Genomic DNA, 16,999 nt, shown 5'->3' with positions numbered 1-16,999 from the left:
ATCAATTACAGTCTGCACGTCTTTGTTTCCCCGCTGCACGACCGCGGGTGTGAGCGTGGCGACCACCTGTAGGACGACGCTGCTGTGGTCTGTGCGCGCTCACGGCTCGTTCACTGGACGCTATCAAAGGGAATTTAATCCGTCCAGCCGGGAACGCGCATTCCTGCCCCCAAACACAGACAGCGGCCGGCTGGAAAACACGCGCCGGCTTTCTGAACTCGTTTTAGGAATTAATTTAATTTAAAACTTTTGATTAATAAACTGATTACAAGCGGTTGTTGTTGTTGTTGTTATTGTAGAGTAAATCTGTTGATGTTTTAATGACAGTAAAGTGACTGGCTGGTAAAAGAATCCATCACCCCAAAAGACATTTGAGCCACAGATAAACAAGTCTGATGAAATTTTGGCTGTGACATTTTATTTTAATTTATTGATCTCTTTTGTGTCCAAAAGATGTCACCTTTCTGGGAAACCACGTGCTGTTTAAACATTTTATTATAAAGGATTAGGAGTTTTACCTGTGCTCACATATCCCATAAACCCCTGCTTGTGAATAAAACACCTGTTTTGCATATGTACCTTATATGTGATATGTTTCACATCAGCTTCTTAAAAAATTAATATATGTATAATGTTTAATTTATTTAGGTTTTCTAATCACTGAAGCACATAAACAGGCATGCTTTAATTAAAACATTGTTTATTGCAGTTTAATGGAGACAATTCACGGTAGATCAATTTAAGTTCACTTTTTCTATTAATGAACATCTCCCATTTGGCTTAGTCGGGCACATAATTAAAACATAATTGTAATAATAACAATAACAATAATAATGTGTTTTGGTGTGCCCCCTTGAAACTGAGAAAAGCTACAAATACAATAAAAAAAATAATTAAACTTTGTGTGAGCATTAAGGAGATTATATTTTTTGCCCTTTCTTCTGTGGACCTCATCTGCCTACACGGGGAATCGAACCTGCGACCATCCTGTCAGCGGGACCGCCTCTGCGTCTCTCCGTTGGCTCTCGCCCACGCGCCACTTCTCCCGTCCGCTCCGCGGCTCCAGCCCGGGGTTTTCTACAGAGAGCCGCGGAGCTGAGCGAGGACTGCTCCTCTGAGTTCGCCGCTGAGCTTCGCTTCTGTCCGGGAACTCCGCAACAAGTGGACGGAGAGGAACTCGGTCCGATACTCGGAGACGAACTTTGAAACAGGAGCGAGAAACGGTGAGTAGAGTCTCACTCTGCTAACAATGGAAGCAAACTACACCCAGAGAGGCTTGGACGTTAGAAAACAGTTTGTGTGCTCCGTCTCGAGTCCTGGGGATTTTTAATTTACCGCTTTAAACAGCAGAGACGCATGGTACGAACTCATAGTGGGAAAAAAGACGGAAAATGTTCTCAATGTTGACCTCCAGTGGAGAAAAAAAACAACATCTTTTGAATGAACTACATTTCTTTTTCTTTCTTTTTTCTTTTATCAGATAAAACAAATATAACATCTGTTCAGGCTAATTCCTCCGTGCTCCGTTCGCCCGGTGCCCTGAACCCGAGCTGCTGCCCGTGACAGGTCGCCTGCGGAGATGCCGGCCCCGCTGCTGACGCTCCTCTGCGGTAAGTCGCTTTGAAGTCAGTCCGTGTTTGCTGCTTTATAACGAATCCTCAGAAGTGCTTCAATGAGCGGGGGATGACTGCTCGAACAAGTGTCTCCAGGTCACGGGGCTTTCTTTGATTAGTGTCTGGAAAATGTGCAGCCTCGCGTTTATTCATGTTAAGCCTGAACACGGAGAGTTCAAGGCTCATTTTGCGTGAAAAACAAGCCAAAAAGAGATGAACTGATTTTTATGTGGATCCACTGCAGACATGGTTTCAAGATCCCGACAGAGTTCAGAAGACCCCTGAGTGATGAGAGGCTTCTCTGCAGTGTAATTAGCAGTGACATTTCTTTTACATTTATTTTCTTCTTTCTCACAGAAGAAAAAAGGCCAATTTGAGCTCATTATATCAGTAAAATCCTGTAGAACATTTGTCTTTGTTGGTCTCATTCACTCCCACAACAGCTTGTCAGCTCTGTCAGAAACAGTAGCCTGAACAACATCTCCCTGCTTGGAGATAAGAAGGCTGCTGGTTCTTTTTTTGGTGAGACCCCCGGTGCCCTGCGGGTCTCCGGGGGTCGTCCCCCTGTCTGTCCCTCTCTCTGTGGGTGGTGTCGCTCTGTTTATGGTCCTCCTAAAACAGCCCAGCTGAATCTACAAATAGAGACACCCACTCCACACCTACCTGCAGCGCTAACCGGGACCTCTCTGTGTGTGTGTGTGTGTGTGTGTGTGTGTGTGTGTGTGTGTGTGTGTGTGTGTGTGTGTGTGTGTGTGTGTGTGTGTGTGTGAAGAAGTAAAGAATAGAAACAAACTTTACACATCTCCCTCGGTATCTAATGAGGGCGCTGCAGGCAGAGAGGATGTGTACTCAGTGAGTTAGAGATTTATCTGAGTAATGAGCCTCAATAAAATGCATCCTAATGCATTGTTCCCTGCAGCTCCAGGACAATGAGCTCCAGTTAAAGTCTATTAGTGCCTGCTGTCAGGACCTGCGGTGTCGCCTCACTCATCTTTATAATGGATAACAAAGCTCAGCGGCAGCTTTCAGGACACTTTAACTTCTTCTGGCACTTTGCTGTTCTCGTTGGCTCCAGGTAACATTAGAATGATCGTTAAAGGACAGTTTGTTTGTCATTTGTTTTACATATTTTAGTACACCAAACACAGACTGGATATAAAAGTGTTTGTAGCTTCAGGGTCAGAAAAATGGTTCCGATCCACAAGTGTCTTCAGCTGCAATACCAGCGAGTGCCACTAGAGGTCGGCTCCAAAAAGCCTCCGGCTCCATAGACTCCCATTCAACTTCTCTCATCAAATCCAAAGTGAATAAAATGTGTCCATCAGTTATCTCGGTGTTGTTAGCTAAAGTCACTCCTTCTTATTAGTTTTCTGGAGGTCCATCTGAAAATAATCCCTCATTCATTAGAAAAGAAGATTCAAGAAGACCTGTTTTTGGGGGCGTGTCTGTTTGATTGACAGGCCTGCGGTGCAGTCAGGTTACAGCTATCGGTGGGCGGGACGTAGTATCCTCAGGTTTCCAATCAGATAGGTCAGATCCACATCTGGCTCCTCCCCCAGCTCGTCCAAATATGGTCACTTCCTCCTCCAAACCGCTCCGAACTAGCAAAGATGGTGACGGACAGAATCTGAACTGGAGGATTCATAACGTTCACAAACCAACGATGACATCACTGCTGCTGTTACTACTCTATATATACATTAAACATATCACGGGTTGCTATCAGGGTTCCTCCTGTCCATAGTGGCTACAGAGAAATCCTGTTTTTACTTTGATTCCAGTGGAAGTTCAGCTGAAGCTCAATATGACCGAAGTCCGAGCTCATGTCACTCATATTAAATTCAGATCCACATTTCTGTCTTGTTTAGTGTTGAGAGGATCTTTAGGGGAAGGTAGCCGGTCAGCAGCACATGCTACACAGAAGTGGTCTACAGCATCTGAAGCTGGGAGATACAGCTCAGTTTATTTATCCCCTCTTTTAGTTTCAGGTGATCCCAGCATCTTCACTCCGGATTTAAAACTGAGAGACAGAAATGTGGGCCGAGGGCAAAGACGCCAGCGCAGGTTTCTGAGAAATAAGAATTGTGTGGACAGGCGGGACAATAATCCTTTTAGTTTACTGTTTGTGGACATGTGATCTAATCTAAACTTCTCCTTCGATGGAGAACATCAAACTCAGGCAGGACAGAGATTCATCGTTAGAGACTATTTTCAGTTTTCCTATTTCATAAACGTGAGAGACACGATAAACAGTTTTCAGGCTCCTCTCCATTTAAAGGCTCCACAGAGCAGCTGGAAGTGTCATATTTAACACATAATAGGTTTTTTTTTTCTATTTTTGGCCACTTTGCAGCAGCCGGACCAAAACAGGCATCACAGCCTGAACCGTCGGGCCTCCGGGAGCCGCGTAGTTTTATTCAACAGTAAGAATCCAGCTGAACAGTTTGTTTGGTTCCTGTCGGTTCAGTCTGATCCGATCAGAGCTTCACGGGCCGGATGGAGCAGATGAAGTTTGACTGGTAAAGATAGAAATCAGAGATGTTAAAATACGAGAGGGTGTCCATTAGTAATGACGTCAAAACACCCTCCAGTGTAAAACTGTGATTATAACAAGTTTCCAACTAAATAAAACATGTAATCTAAATGTTTTCATATTGTGGAGCAATTCACTATGATTAAAAAATATAAAACTTTTTGTTAGTGCGATCTCCGTTTCCATGGCAACACATAAGTTACGACTAACAACCGGAAAACAATCAGACGCCTCTTATGTAACGTATGCAATGTTTACTACTCCAGGAAGTAGTCTGACCCTTAGCAACCACCTAGCAACAGAGAGGATTTCTAGTCTCTAACTAAATAAATACAGAACATAGAAACACTAAACTGATCAGCTAGTTCAGTCTGGTTGGAACAAAGATATCTGATGAACAAAGATATCTGATGAACAAAGATACCTGATGAACAAAGATATCTGATGAACAAAGATATCTGATGAACAAAGATATCTGAAGAACAAAGATATCTGATGAACAAAGATATCTGATGAACAAAGATATCCATGTTCTCATGTGTTTTTAACATTTTAGCTCCGTGTCATGTGTTCAAACCAAACCGGTCCAGCTAGCCTCCTCTAGGACTGTAAGTGCGTGACTATCCGTGGTGTTACGGTACGGGTGCTCGGAGCGACCAAAAAGGACCAAAAGAGACCCGACTTCACCAAATGGGTCATTTAATAGAACTAGAACAAGTAGAAACTACATTATATTACTTATTATATGAAACTATTCTAATTCTATGTTCCCATTGAGGAGGTGGAGTGATATTTCTAGTGATGAGCAGGATGTGATGTCATGATGATTTGTTACAAATGTTCAGTTGACCAATCAGATCTCTGGGGGCGGAGCTACTTGTATGATTAAGTTTTTGAAAGAAGTGAAATGAGTTTTTAAGAAAGATCCCCAGAGAGCGATGGGATGTGTGCCGGAGCGTAACGGTGACCCGGTGAAGTCACTACACAGATAGAAGGACTGCCAACGCCTCCGAGGACGAGCTGCGAGGTCAAGGGTCGTTTCCAAACCCCTAGGTCAGAGACGGGGTTAATTGGCGTGTGTGCAGATGTATGTCGAGAGATTGAAAGGACTCACCGGGACAAAAGAGTCAGCAGTCCCTCCACTCTTTTCTTTTTACTCTGCACTCTGATTCTCCCTTTGTGGGAGCCGGGGGGAGAAGTCGAGCTGAGAGCTGGACCTCTTCAGATGTCCTCACAAACAAGCAAACAGGAATTTAACCAGCTGATAATCTAACGTTGATACAACTGTGTTTTTTCAGGACGTGCAGCACGTTATTTTTCATGAACTGATGTGATTAAGTGCAATTAAAGGAGGCGCCAACTCATAATTCTTCTATATAAGAAGGAAGGAAGGAAAACTTTACATGAAAGACGTCCAGGGTTTACCTCATGAACCTCAGTAAATCCTCTATAATTCACCTTTCTTGCAGGTTTATGTGTGTGTGAGGCTTTGTTAAACTCCTCGGGGGTGTGTGTGTGTGTGTGTGTGTGTGTGTGTGTGTGTGTGTGTGTGTGTGTGTGTGTGTGTGTGTGTGTGTGTGTGTGTGTGTGTGTGGGCAGGTGAGAGCCGGTTCGGCAGTGCGAGGGAGCAGGAGAGTGTGTGTCCCGAAGCCTTTTGTAAGCGACAGCCTCCGGAAATGTGCGGATACCAGAACAATGGTGCGGTAAAGCCTGCGAACCAGCAGCTCTGGAAGCAGAGAGCCAGAGAGAGGCTGTAAAAAAGTAAAAGAGGGGGGTGACAGAGGGGCAAGAGGGGGAGGAGGGGGGCGGGGGTATAATCAGGACAAAAAGAAAGACTTTAGGCACAGAGGGGGAGGGAGGAGGGAGGAGACAGGGAACAGGTCTGTTGATATGAAAGTTAGGTTTCCACTGTCCTGTTGGCAGGGGCTCTTCTGGATGAAAAGAGGAGGAGGAGATAAAAGAGGAGGAGGATGGGGGAGGGGGGCATGGAGGAGGAGGAAGAAATAGAGCTGGTCTCATTAAAAACAATGGAGAAGGCTGGTACAGTGGAGAAGCTGAGTGGAGGTGAACAGGTGGACCTGCATGAGATGAGTGTGTGTGTGACATCAGCGTGTTCTCAGATCAGCTGGATGAAGTTTAAGTTCATCAAATTCAAGTTCATCATTTTTAGGCGTTTTGATTTAATTGTTGGACTAAATTACAGTTGAATACTCTCCTCAAGTTTTACTTCTCCTTCTTCTTCTTTATTTTAATGAGCGATGACACGCTGGCTGAATTTCCATGTAACTGTTGAAACCATCCTGAAAGTGTTTGCACCCTGCAAAGCGGACCGAGTGATGGTTCGGTCCGATCCGGACTGAGACCCCTCCCCCTCTGTTGTTGTGGTCCGAGGCTCCTTTCACACCTGCTGCTTTGGTTCGGACCGAACTGAAAAGTCTGAAGGTCCAGAGCAAACGAGGAAGGTGTGAAATGACCCACACCATCTTCAAAGCCGCTGTTGAAACACACTGAAACTGCAGCTTTAAGGGCCTTGAAAGTGTTTTTTTTTTACCATAAAACCATCTTTTTTTGTGCATCTGTGATGTTTTTACGCACCTGAAACTGGAGCAGAGAGCAGCAGCAGAGTTAGTGATGAATTACTGGGGAGCAGAGAGCAGCAGCAGTGAGTCGGGTGGTGGGGAGCGACGCTTGTGTTGTCGTGGGTGAGAAACTTGTGTGTTTTCAGTGTGTTGTCATGTTGGAGGACCCTGTTGCCATGGCGCCACAGCTCAGGTGGTTTGCAGCGACTGTTTCCCCCCCGGACGCCTCAGTAGTTCCCTTTGTCATTTGACATTTGTTCAGATTTATTTTCTGAAAAGTAGCAGCCCCTGTAGCCTCCGTTAGAAGGTGATGTTTTTAGCTCCGGGGGGACATTTAAACAAATCCATCAAAGAACTTTTTATCTCGAAGGTACATGATTTTTTTGGTGTCTCCAGACTTTGTGTTTGTTACATTATCGACAGAAGTTCAGTCACCTTGTCACCCGGACACTGTGCTCTTTATTTGTCTTCATTGCCTGCAGTGAATTTTGACGTAAATATATTGTGCTAAATATGGTTGAATGACTTTATATCAGCATGTGTGCATATTTACAGGAGGGTTATTTATTTATAGAATCAGTGCGTCTGTTTAGTCGGTAGTGTGACTCTGTAAACCAACATTGAGTGAACAGAGATGAGAGGAGAACACAGTGGGTTATTATTACTAAATCAAATGTGGTGATTATCTGACTCATAAACATGAAGTATGAAACCTCCGTATGCACCGCTTCAGTTCTCATGTCTCCCCGTCGTGTACATCCTTGTCTTGACATTTCATTCTTTTGATCCTTTTACTGATACAACCCACAGGCCTGTAATCTAACAACAGGATCAGGAGAGTGTGTGTAGTGCAGCTTGTTAAAAACACTCTGAAACAGCTGTAATTATCCAACAGCAGACAGGCAGCAGGTAGTCTGATGCTGAAGAGGAGGAAACCAGGATGAAGTCAAAGAGACAAAGAAAGTCGTAAAGATGAGTTTAATGTGATGCTTATTTTTATGAGATTTTTCAGATTAAACTTGTGTTGTTATTGAAGACAGGACGATCTGTAGTCACAGTGTGTAGTGGTTTATTCTTGTAGTCCTCTTGGCTTGTAAACTCAGATGTCAGATCTGTGTTCAGTGTATTTAGTTGATGTTGACGTGAGATATCAGTATGACGACACTACAGCTGCTGATTTGATTATGTTATGATCATTGACTGTATAAAAGTGTTCGTAGCTTCTGGGTCTGAAAAATGAGGCTTTAAACTGCAATACCAGCGAGTGCCACTAGAGGTCGGCTCCAAAAAGCCTCCGGCTCCATAGACTCCCATTCAACTTCTCTCATCAAATCCAAAGTGAATAAAATGTGTCCATCAGTTATCTCGGTGTTGTTAGCTAAAGTCACTCCTTCTTCTTAGTTTTCTGGAGGTCCATCTGAAAATAATCCCTCATTCATTAGAAAAGAAGATTCAAGAAGACCTGGTTTTGGGGGCGTGTCTGTTTGATTGACAGGCCTGTGGTGCAGTCAGGTTACGACTTGCTAACCGAGTTAATTCATATCTCAGGCGGGAAATAATGGTGTTACTTTGTGCAGCTGTTGAGCAGAAATCTGCTAGATTAATAGATAGTTGACTAAATAACAACAAGTTGAGTTCAAGACACACGAGTGAGTTTCAAGCATTGTTTAAGCAGCTTTTCTTCATCATCAGTTCAACCCTCATCTTCACACACACTTCTCCCGTGTCTTATACATTATTACTGGACACACACAGGTTGACCCTCCTTCAACACATGTGGCAACTCCAACATTAAACAGTCAGACACAACACAAACATTAAAAATGTAATTAAACTCACTCAAAGTTGTAGAAATACACAAAAAAACACAAATTCACTGTAACACACAAACTGCTGGAGAAAACACAGGCACAAGTGTTTGTAGTAATGGACACACAATAATTAAACAGATTATGATAAGGCTAAAAAATGGCAGGAAACACACACACACACACACACACACACACACACACACACACACACACACTCAGGTCTCATGTGCTGTAGTTTTCTCTCTAAGTGGAGCCAGATTTTCCTCCATCAGATGCTCCGATCAGCACCAACAGCAAACAGAGCTGCACTCACGTCTCCCCGAGCAGCGCCACGGCAACCACACACCACGGCAACCACACGCCACGGCAAACACAAGCCACGGCGAACGCCACGGCAAACAAACGCCGTCACCACGAACCTGACCTGCCGCCACTCACGCTCCCTCCGGCCGGGTAACCGATGGACGAGCTGCTGGACCGACATGCTGCTCCCAACATCTGCCGGCCATGTGGGCCTCTGGTCTGCTGGATTTATGGCGCTGCAGGGAGTTTGTGGTCGGTAGCTGGATTTAGATATCATCTTCATCTTCATCATGAAGATTTTTTTATCTGAGGATATAAAATCTCTGTTTGAATTTAAATCCGGAGTAGCTGCAGATGTGTGAGACTGAAGTCTTGCAGGACGATCACTTCACTTGTCTCCCAGACGATGAAGATGAGAGCAAACATGGTTGTATTGTAGCTTCACTGTCCCACCTGTCCCTCCATGTGTCCTCCCTTTTGGGGGGTGATTCAGACGTCCAGAGAACGGATCAGGAACGTGAACGTGTCCTCCGGTGGGACCAGCTGCTTCCCATCAACACGTCCTGTTAATATAACCGTCTGTGTGATTGGAAGAGTCCGACCTCACTGAAACCGTCTGGTGGACAGCAGGAGGCGGTCAGTAACGAGTCAGGGACCAGAGACCAGAGTCAGGGACCAGAGACCAGAGTCAGGGACCAGAGTCAGGGGCCAGACACCTGAGTCAGGGGCCAGACACCAGAGTCAGGGACCAGAGACCAGAGACCAGAGTCAGGGACCAGAGACCAGAGTCAGGGACCAGAGACCAGAGACCAGACACCAGAGTCAGAGACCAGAGACCAGAGTCAGGGACCAGAGACCAGACACCAGAGTCAGAGACCAGAGACCAGAGTCAGGGACCAGAGACCAGACACCAGAGTCAGAGACCAGAGTCAGGGACCAGACACCACAGACCAGCGAACAGAGTCAGAGACCAGAGACCAGAGTCCTGAAAGTAATGAGGGATTATTTTCAGATGGACCTCCAGAAAACTAAGAAGAAGGAGTGACTTTAGCTAACAACACCGAGATAACTGATGGACACATTTTATTCACTTTGGATTTGATGAGAGAAGTTGAATGGGAGTCTATGGAGCCGGAGGCTTTTTGGAGCCGACCTCTAGTGGCACTCGCTGGTATTGCAGCTCCACTCTCCCACCTGTCGCTCCTTATCTCCTCCCCATCGTGGGGTGATTCAGACATCCAGTCAGAGGCACTTCTGCATCGGCCTCATTTTTCAGACCTGGAAGCTACGAACACGTTTATGTACAGAAACATTCGGGGCAATTTTTATTCCATCTTTTTTTTTTCAAAATGAAATGATATTAATGCTATTAACTGGAGTTTTTTATAAGCCCTCTCCAGCTGTGGACCTCTTGCAATGTCAGCACCTTTCACAGACATGACGGCGCTGCATTGGACATCCTCCTCACTCTCTAAAATGATACATGACATTGAGATCAGCGTCCATTTTTATAAGGTCGTGTTGTGATTGAAGGAGGGTGGAGGCAGTTTGGGAGGTGAACAGCAGGGCAGAGAGGGAGGTACAGCAGTCATCAGAAGACAAGACAGACGGGAGGAAAAGAGCTGAGAATAATAAAGAGGCGAGGAGGGAGGAGAACAGCTGGATGTTTGGCTGTGGGAGTCGACCATCCGTCAGCTGAGTGCAGCGAGGACGGAGAGGGAGAATGTAAACTAATTAGCTGAGAGGAGTTAAAAATAAAAAGGCTGTTGACTTTTCTTGGCCTGAGTCTTTAAAGCAGCTCAACATATCCGTGCCGGCACCCAAGAGGCATGCAGCTCGTTGCCTGTTTTAAAATCGTGCTAATCTTGTCTGTTCACCGCCAGCTGACATCGGATCTGTCAGTTTAATATTCCCGGCAATGTGTTTTGTCCTCACCCTCTTCCTGTCTGAGGGGATGTGCAGTGTTTCCCCCGAAAGAATCGACAAAATATGAACGTACTCGTAAAACTGCAGTTACGTCCAGAAACTACTATTTATTTATTTATTTCCTGTACATCCGCATCATTTCAACTCAGCAGGAGAGTTGTGCATGCATTGCTGTGACTCGACAGACACGCTAATGAACTACATTTGTTACGTGACTAAAGAAACTTGCATTATCCAACCAGTAGCTCCACCCCAGAGATCTGATTGGTCAACTGAACATTTGTAACAAATCATCATGACATCACATCCTGTTCATCACTAGAAATATCACTCCACCTCCTCAATGGGAACATAGAATTAGAATAGAGTTTCATATAATAAGTAATATAATGTAGTTTCTACTTGTTCTAGTTCTATTAAATGACCCATTTGGTGAAGTCGGGTCTCTTTTGGTCCTTTTTGGTCGCTCCGAGCACCCGTACCGTAACACCACGGATAGTCACGCACTTACAATCCTAGAGGAGGCTAGCTGGACCGGTTTGGTTTGAACACATGACACGGAGCTAAAATGTTAAAACACATAAGAACATGGATATCTTTGTTCATCAGATATCTTTGTTCATCAGATATCTTTGTTCTTCAGATATCTTTGTTCACCCGATATCTTTGTTCACCAGATATCTTTGTTCATCAGATATCTTTGTTCATCAGATATCTTTGTTCATCAGTATCTTTGTTCATCAGATATCTTTGTTCATTAGATATCTTTGTTCATCAGATATCTTTGTTCATCAGATATCTTTGTTCATCAGATATCTTTGTCCATCAGATATCTTTGTTCATTAGATATCTTTGTTCATCAGATATCTTTGTTCATCAGATATCTTTGTTCATCAGATATCTTTGTCCTTCAGATATCTTTGTTCATCAGATATCTTTGTTCATCAGATATCTTTGTTCATCAGATATCTTTGTTCATCAGTATCTTTGTTCATCAGATATCTTTGTTCATTAGATATCTTTGTTCATCAGATATCTTTGTTCATCAGATATCTTTGTTCATCAGATATCTTTGTCCATCAGATATCTTTGTTCATTAGATATCTTTGTTCATCAGATATCTTTGTTCATCAGATATCTTTGTTCATCAGATATCTTTGTCCTTCAGATATCTTTGTTCATCAGATATCTTTGTTCATCAGATATATTTATTCATCAGATATCTTTGTTCATCAGATATCTTTGTCCATCAGATATCTTTGTCCTTCAGATATCTTTGTTCATCAGATATCTTTGTCCATCAGATATCTTTGTCCTTCAGATATCTTTGTTCATCAGATATCTTTGTTCATCAGATATCTTTGTCCTTCAGATATCTTTGTTCATCAGATATCTTTGTTCATCAGATATCTTTGTCCTTCAGATATCTTTGTTCACCAGATATGTTTTTTCACCAGATATCTTTGTTCATCAGATATCTTTGTTCATCAGATATCTTTGTCCTTCAGATATCTTTGTCCTTCAGATATCTTTGTTCATCAGATATCTTTGCTCATCAGATATCTTTGCTCATCAGATATCTTTGTCCTTCAGATATCTTTGTTCATCAGATATCTTTGTTCATCAGATATCTTTGTCCTTCAGATATCTTTGTCCTTCAGATATCTTTGTTCATCAGATATCTTTGTCCTTCAGATATCTTTGTCCTTCAGATATCTTTGTCCATCAGATATCTTTGTCCTTCAGATATCTTTGTCCTTCAGATATCTTTGTCCTTCAGATATCTTTGTCCTTCAGATATCTTTGTCCATCAGATATCTTTATTCATCAGATATCTTTGTCCTTCAGATATCTTTGTTCATCAGATATCTTTGTTCCAACCAGACTGAACTAGCTGATCAGTTTAGTGTTTCTATGTTCTGTATTTATTCAGTTGGAGACTAGAAATCCTCTGTTGCTAGGTGGTTGCTAAGGGTCGGACTACTTCCTGGAGTAGTAAACACTACATACATTACGATAAGAGTCGACTAATTATTTTCCAGTTCATAGTCATACCCCGTGTGTTGCCATGGAAACGGAGATCGCACTAACAAAAAGTTTTATATTTTGAGAGTGAATTGTCAGAGTTTTACACTGGTGGCTGTTTTAGCGTCATCAGTGATGCATCGCTGTGTGTTTGTTGGTGGCGTCCATGTGTGCTGTCTCGTCTGCCCGTTTGTTTGTTTGTTTGTTTGTTTGTCTTTAGTTTCCTGGGATGTTTACGCTGGTAGATATGACAGCAAACTGTGTCTCGCCGGCCACTACCGTAGGAATGTGCCACGCCAATGTCACTTCCCGCCTTCGTACACACACACACACACACACACACACACACACACACACACACACACACACACACACACACACACACACACACACACACACACACACACACACACACACACACACACACACACACACACACACACACACACACACAGCTGGTGTTTGTTGTCGTGTGTGGTATCATCAGTCCGATCGAGTTGTAATTTAGAGGATGGCTGTGAACATATTTTCCCACTTGGCTGCTTGTGATTCATGTTGATGTGATTTAACACAAACCTTGTTGAGCCGTTATTCCAGCGGTGGAAATCTCTCCCCGTATTACACACTATTTATTTTAACTTTTAGTACGTGGATGTGATGCTTTAATCTCTGGTTGAGGAGTTAGCAGGTCAGTCCTCAGTGAACAAAAGATAAACAAGTAAACTGTTTTTATTTTCTCAGTTTGACTTTGCTTTGTGTTGGTACATAGTTAATAACTCAGGATTGTGTAATGGAAATGATACCGAGGAAAACGTTGGCGGTGAAAAGTGGATCAGTTTTCCTTGACTTTTGTTCTCGTCTTTCAATGTTTGGAAAGACGACAACAACTCTTCAAACTCCTCTGACTCAGAGCACAGTTTCAAAACATGGAGAAATGCTGAGGTTGATTCACCTGCTGTGCTCAGTTCGTAACCAAAATATATGATTAATGGATTTACACTGTCATTTTCATATTAATTACACATTTTAGGTCTCCTCTGGATCTGAATGTCAGCAGTTACATTCATTATTTCATTGATTGGAAATATTTCTGTAATTTATCACCATCTGTAGATAATAAAAACACACATTCAAGTAAAAATCACACTTAGATACACAAAGATAATTCCATCTACACTTTTTGCTGTGTTAAACAGAAAACTAGTCGCTGCCTCACATGTTGTCGGCTTCTTTTTGAAGGAGGTGAAAGACAAGAGCACATTTTTTCAACTGAGGGACTTTTTAAAAAGTTGAGTGCGGGTCGCCTCGAGTGCTGTTCTTTCTGTTTACTGGCTTAAAAGCAGAGTGGGAATCAAAGACAAGGATGAAAGTGAGGAGTAAAAGCAGAGCTCACCTGGGGGGAGGAAGGGGCGGAGGGGGGGGGGGCGTTGTTGAAAGGAAACTTGCACACCATCCTGTGTTCTGAGTCACGGCCTCTGACAGGTACAACACGGCCTCATCTGTCTCAGAGTCCCATTTCACCGTCCTTCAGTGTGAATATGATGACATCACATCCTACAGCAGCCTGGTTGCTGCTTCGCTGATGTGCAAGATGTCATATGAACATCGTTGCATGATATTAAACATGATACAATTTATAAAAAACAAGAAAAAACGTGTGTGTGCAACAGGCTGTAGAAGCTGCAGAGCATGATGGGCTAATGGCTGGTCGAACAGCACTGCTTTGTAAGCTTTGTGAGCTGAAACACACACACACACACACACACACACACACACACACACACACACACACACACACACACACACACACACACACACACACACACACACACACACACACACACACACACACACACACACACACAGCCTCCCTCTCCTCTCTCAGCTGTCAGCCTGCATTCCTTCTTGTCTCTCCATTAATGGCTACAGAGGGAGAGAGGAAAGAAGAAGGAAAGAAACTTTTCTAAAAATGAAACAGTAACAGATTACTGTTTAATCTGTCCAGTGTTTCCTTAAAGATGTTCAAAACTATAGTTTGCCTGAGTCCAGTGTGAGTCTTCATGTTTTAACTACAGTCCAAAAACAAACATATTCAAGTACAAGAAAACAACAACTCCAACCAGCGAACTGGTATTTCTGCTGGATAAGTACTTTAAACAGTTCAATGAATTATTAAAGAAGATGTGCACCTGTGAGGTTCCCTGGAAAAGAGCAGGTCAGGCTTCTTCTTCTTCCTGTTTCTTGGAGTCTCGGCTGTCCAGAGACACAATCACCTAATTGTTTTAGCACCTCTTTTAAACTGGTCCGAAAAGCCTCAGTACCGGTAATAAGAGTCCAACTGATACTGGCTGTCGATATTAGGGACCAAAGAAATTCTGATACCGACGTATCAGCCGATATTCTTTTTGTATATAATGTCTATAGAATGTATATCAAACCTTATTTTTTGCAGTTATCACTAAAACGTGGTTATAAAACACTTTTGACAGAATGTTTTACAGTTCATCGTCCACGCTGACATCAGAGAGAAATGATTATGAATAGATATGAAAAACACACAAATAGAACCATTTCTAGTTTAACCGCAGCATCTTTTGTTTTACAGTTCTGTAAAAGTAATTTTCACATTTGAAATTATTGGCAAACAAATATACCGATAAATCAGAGATAGGCCGTTATCGGCAGATAAAATCAGTCGCAATATCTGTTCTCTCTAAACATATCATGACAACTGCAATCAAGTTTGATTTATAGAAATAAATCAAGAAACTCTGAATGTGAATTGATTTGAACTGTTGTGTGTTGTTTGTTTGATCTGAAGATGACAAACTGTTTCCTGCCTTCAGACTGTCTAACATTTATTGAGTCTTCTGTTTTCATTATTATCTCTTCTCTCAGCTGTTATACTCAGACCTGTCACAATTATTATATAATCCACAAGACCTAAACTGACCGCAAACATTTTGAATAATCATTAGAATCGTTTCCAAATCCTCTGCAGAAAAACATCTTAATGAAACTAACAGGAACACGTCGCAGTTCATCCCTGTTCCCTCCTCGTTCATCTGCTGCTCCCTCTTCTTCTTGGTGGTTTCCTGGTCTCAGTGGAGAAACAGCGCCACCAACTGTTTATCTGGAGGCGCTCAACTTATGTTATTTGAGCGATGAACATCTGTTGACATTAACTTCAATGACTTCGTTGTAAAGTGAAACACTAAAGCTCTGCTGTGGGAACATTTTGGTTTTAAGCCGAATGAAAAAGGAGAACAGAAAAAACCCAAACTGGTAGTTTTAATCATCATCTCAGATTTCATAACCGGCCTCGCTCACACTTTCTGTTCACGTCCTGCACCTGCAGCGTCTGCAGTTCTTCATGCAGCTGAAGCCTCTTTACTAAATACATTACGATGGATATCACCTACTGATCTCTCCTTCAGCCCTCCCTCCCCCCTTCTCTCTGTTTAACTGCTTTACATCCAGAGGGGGTCTGACAGTCAGCTGGGTGACCCCGAAATACTCTGAACATTTTGTTCAACCTGATAATAACAAGAGCTGCAGGTCCTGCACACAAGGAATGAAATGCACCAACTCGTGCGTTATAAATGTGTAAACTTATGTAAAGTGTCTTAAAATGTCCTGAAGTGTTCAGCTTGTCAGTTCATGTAATGTAGTGTAGTAATACAGAAATAGAAGTTAAATATTCTGCATGTGTTGCTGTCACGAGGCTGCGGTGATGTCAGCGCAGCCGAGATGTGAAGCTGGCGTTGTTTGACACACACACACACACGCACGCACGCACGCACGCACACACACACACACACGTGTTTGTGTTGTTTCCCTGCCTCCTAAAGTCAGAAGGTTCTTCCCTCCTTCTGGATCTGGACCGGTCGTGTCTCAGGTCCTCATGTCAGCTGTTATCTGTTCTGAACGAGCACCTGATACCTCCACGCTTTAGACACCAAGTGTGTGTCGGTGAAGCGCCTGTCACTATGAATGAGTGCAGCTTCATGCAGAACAGGGCATGTGTGTTTGTAGAGGTGCACAGGTGTGTGTGTGTGTGTGTGTGTGTGTGTGTGTGTGTGTGTGTGTGTGTGTGTGTGTGTGTGTGTGTGTGTGTGTGTGTGTGTGTGTGTGTGTGTGTGTGTGTGTGTGTGTGTGTGTGTGTGTGTGTGTGTGTGACCTGCAGTGTGTCAGGAACATCTGCTTGTT

At 43.2% G+C, this 16,999-nt stretch overlaps 1 protein-coding gene across 1 annotated transcript in view; it reads left to right on the top strand.

Moving 5' to 3' along the window:
• Positions 1–1,097: 1,097 nt before the first annotated feature.
• lamb2 (laminin, beta 2 (laminin S)) overlaps positions 1,098–16,999 on the top strand; it is a 55,769-nt gene continuing 39,867 nt past the window's right edge. The window contains exons 1-2 of the mRNA XM_069708357.1: positions 1,098–1,223; positions 1,507–1,610. Coding sequence (XP_069564458.1) covers positions 1,580–1,610 — 31 coding nt within the window. The 5' untranslated portion in view covers positions 1,098–1,223; positions 1,507–1,579. The remainder of the gene's footprint in view (positions 1,224–1,506; positions 1,611–16,999) is intronic.

The sequence above is a fragment of the Brachyistius frenatus genome, unplaced genomic scaffold (assembly GCF_029030835.1).
Source record: "Brachyistius frenatus isolate BFR_SWC_R1_liver_20210118 unplaced genomic scaffold, ASM2903083v1 Contig_75, whole genome shotgun sequence".
NCBI lineage: Eukaryota > Metazoa > Chordata > Actinopteri > Embiotocidae > Brachyistius > Brachyistius frenatus.
This window is presented reverse-complemented; position numbering and strand designations above follow the sequence as displayed.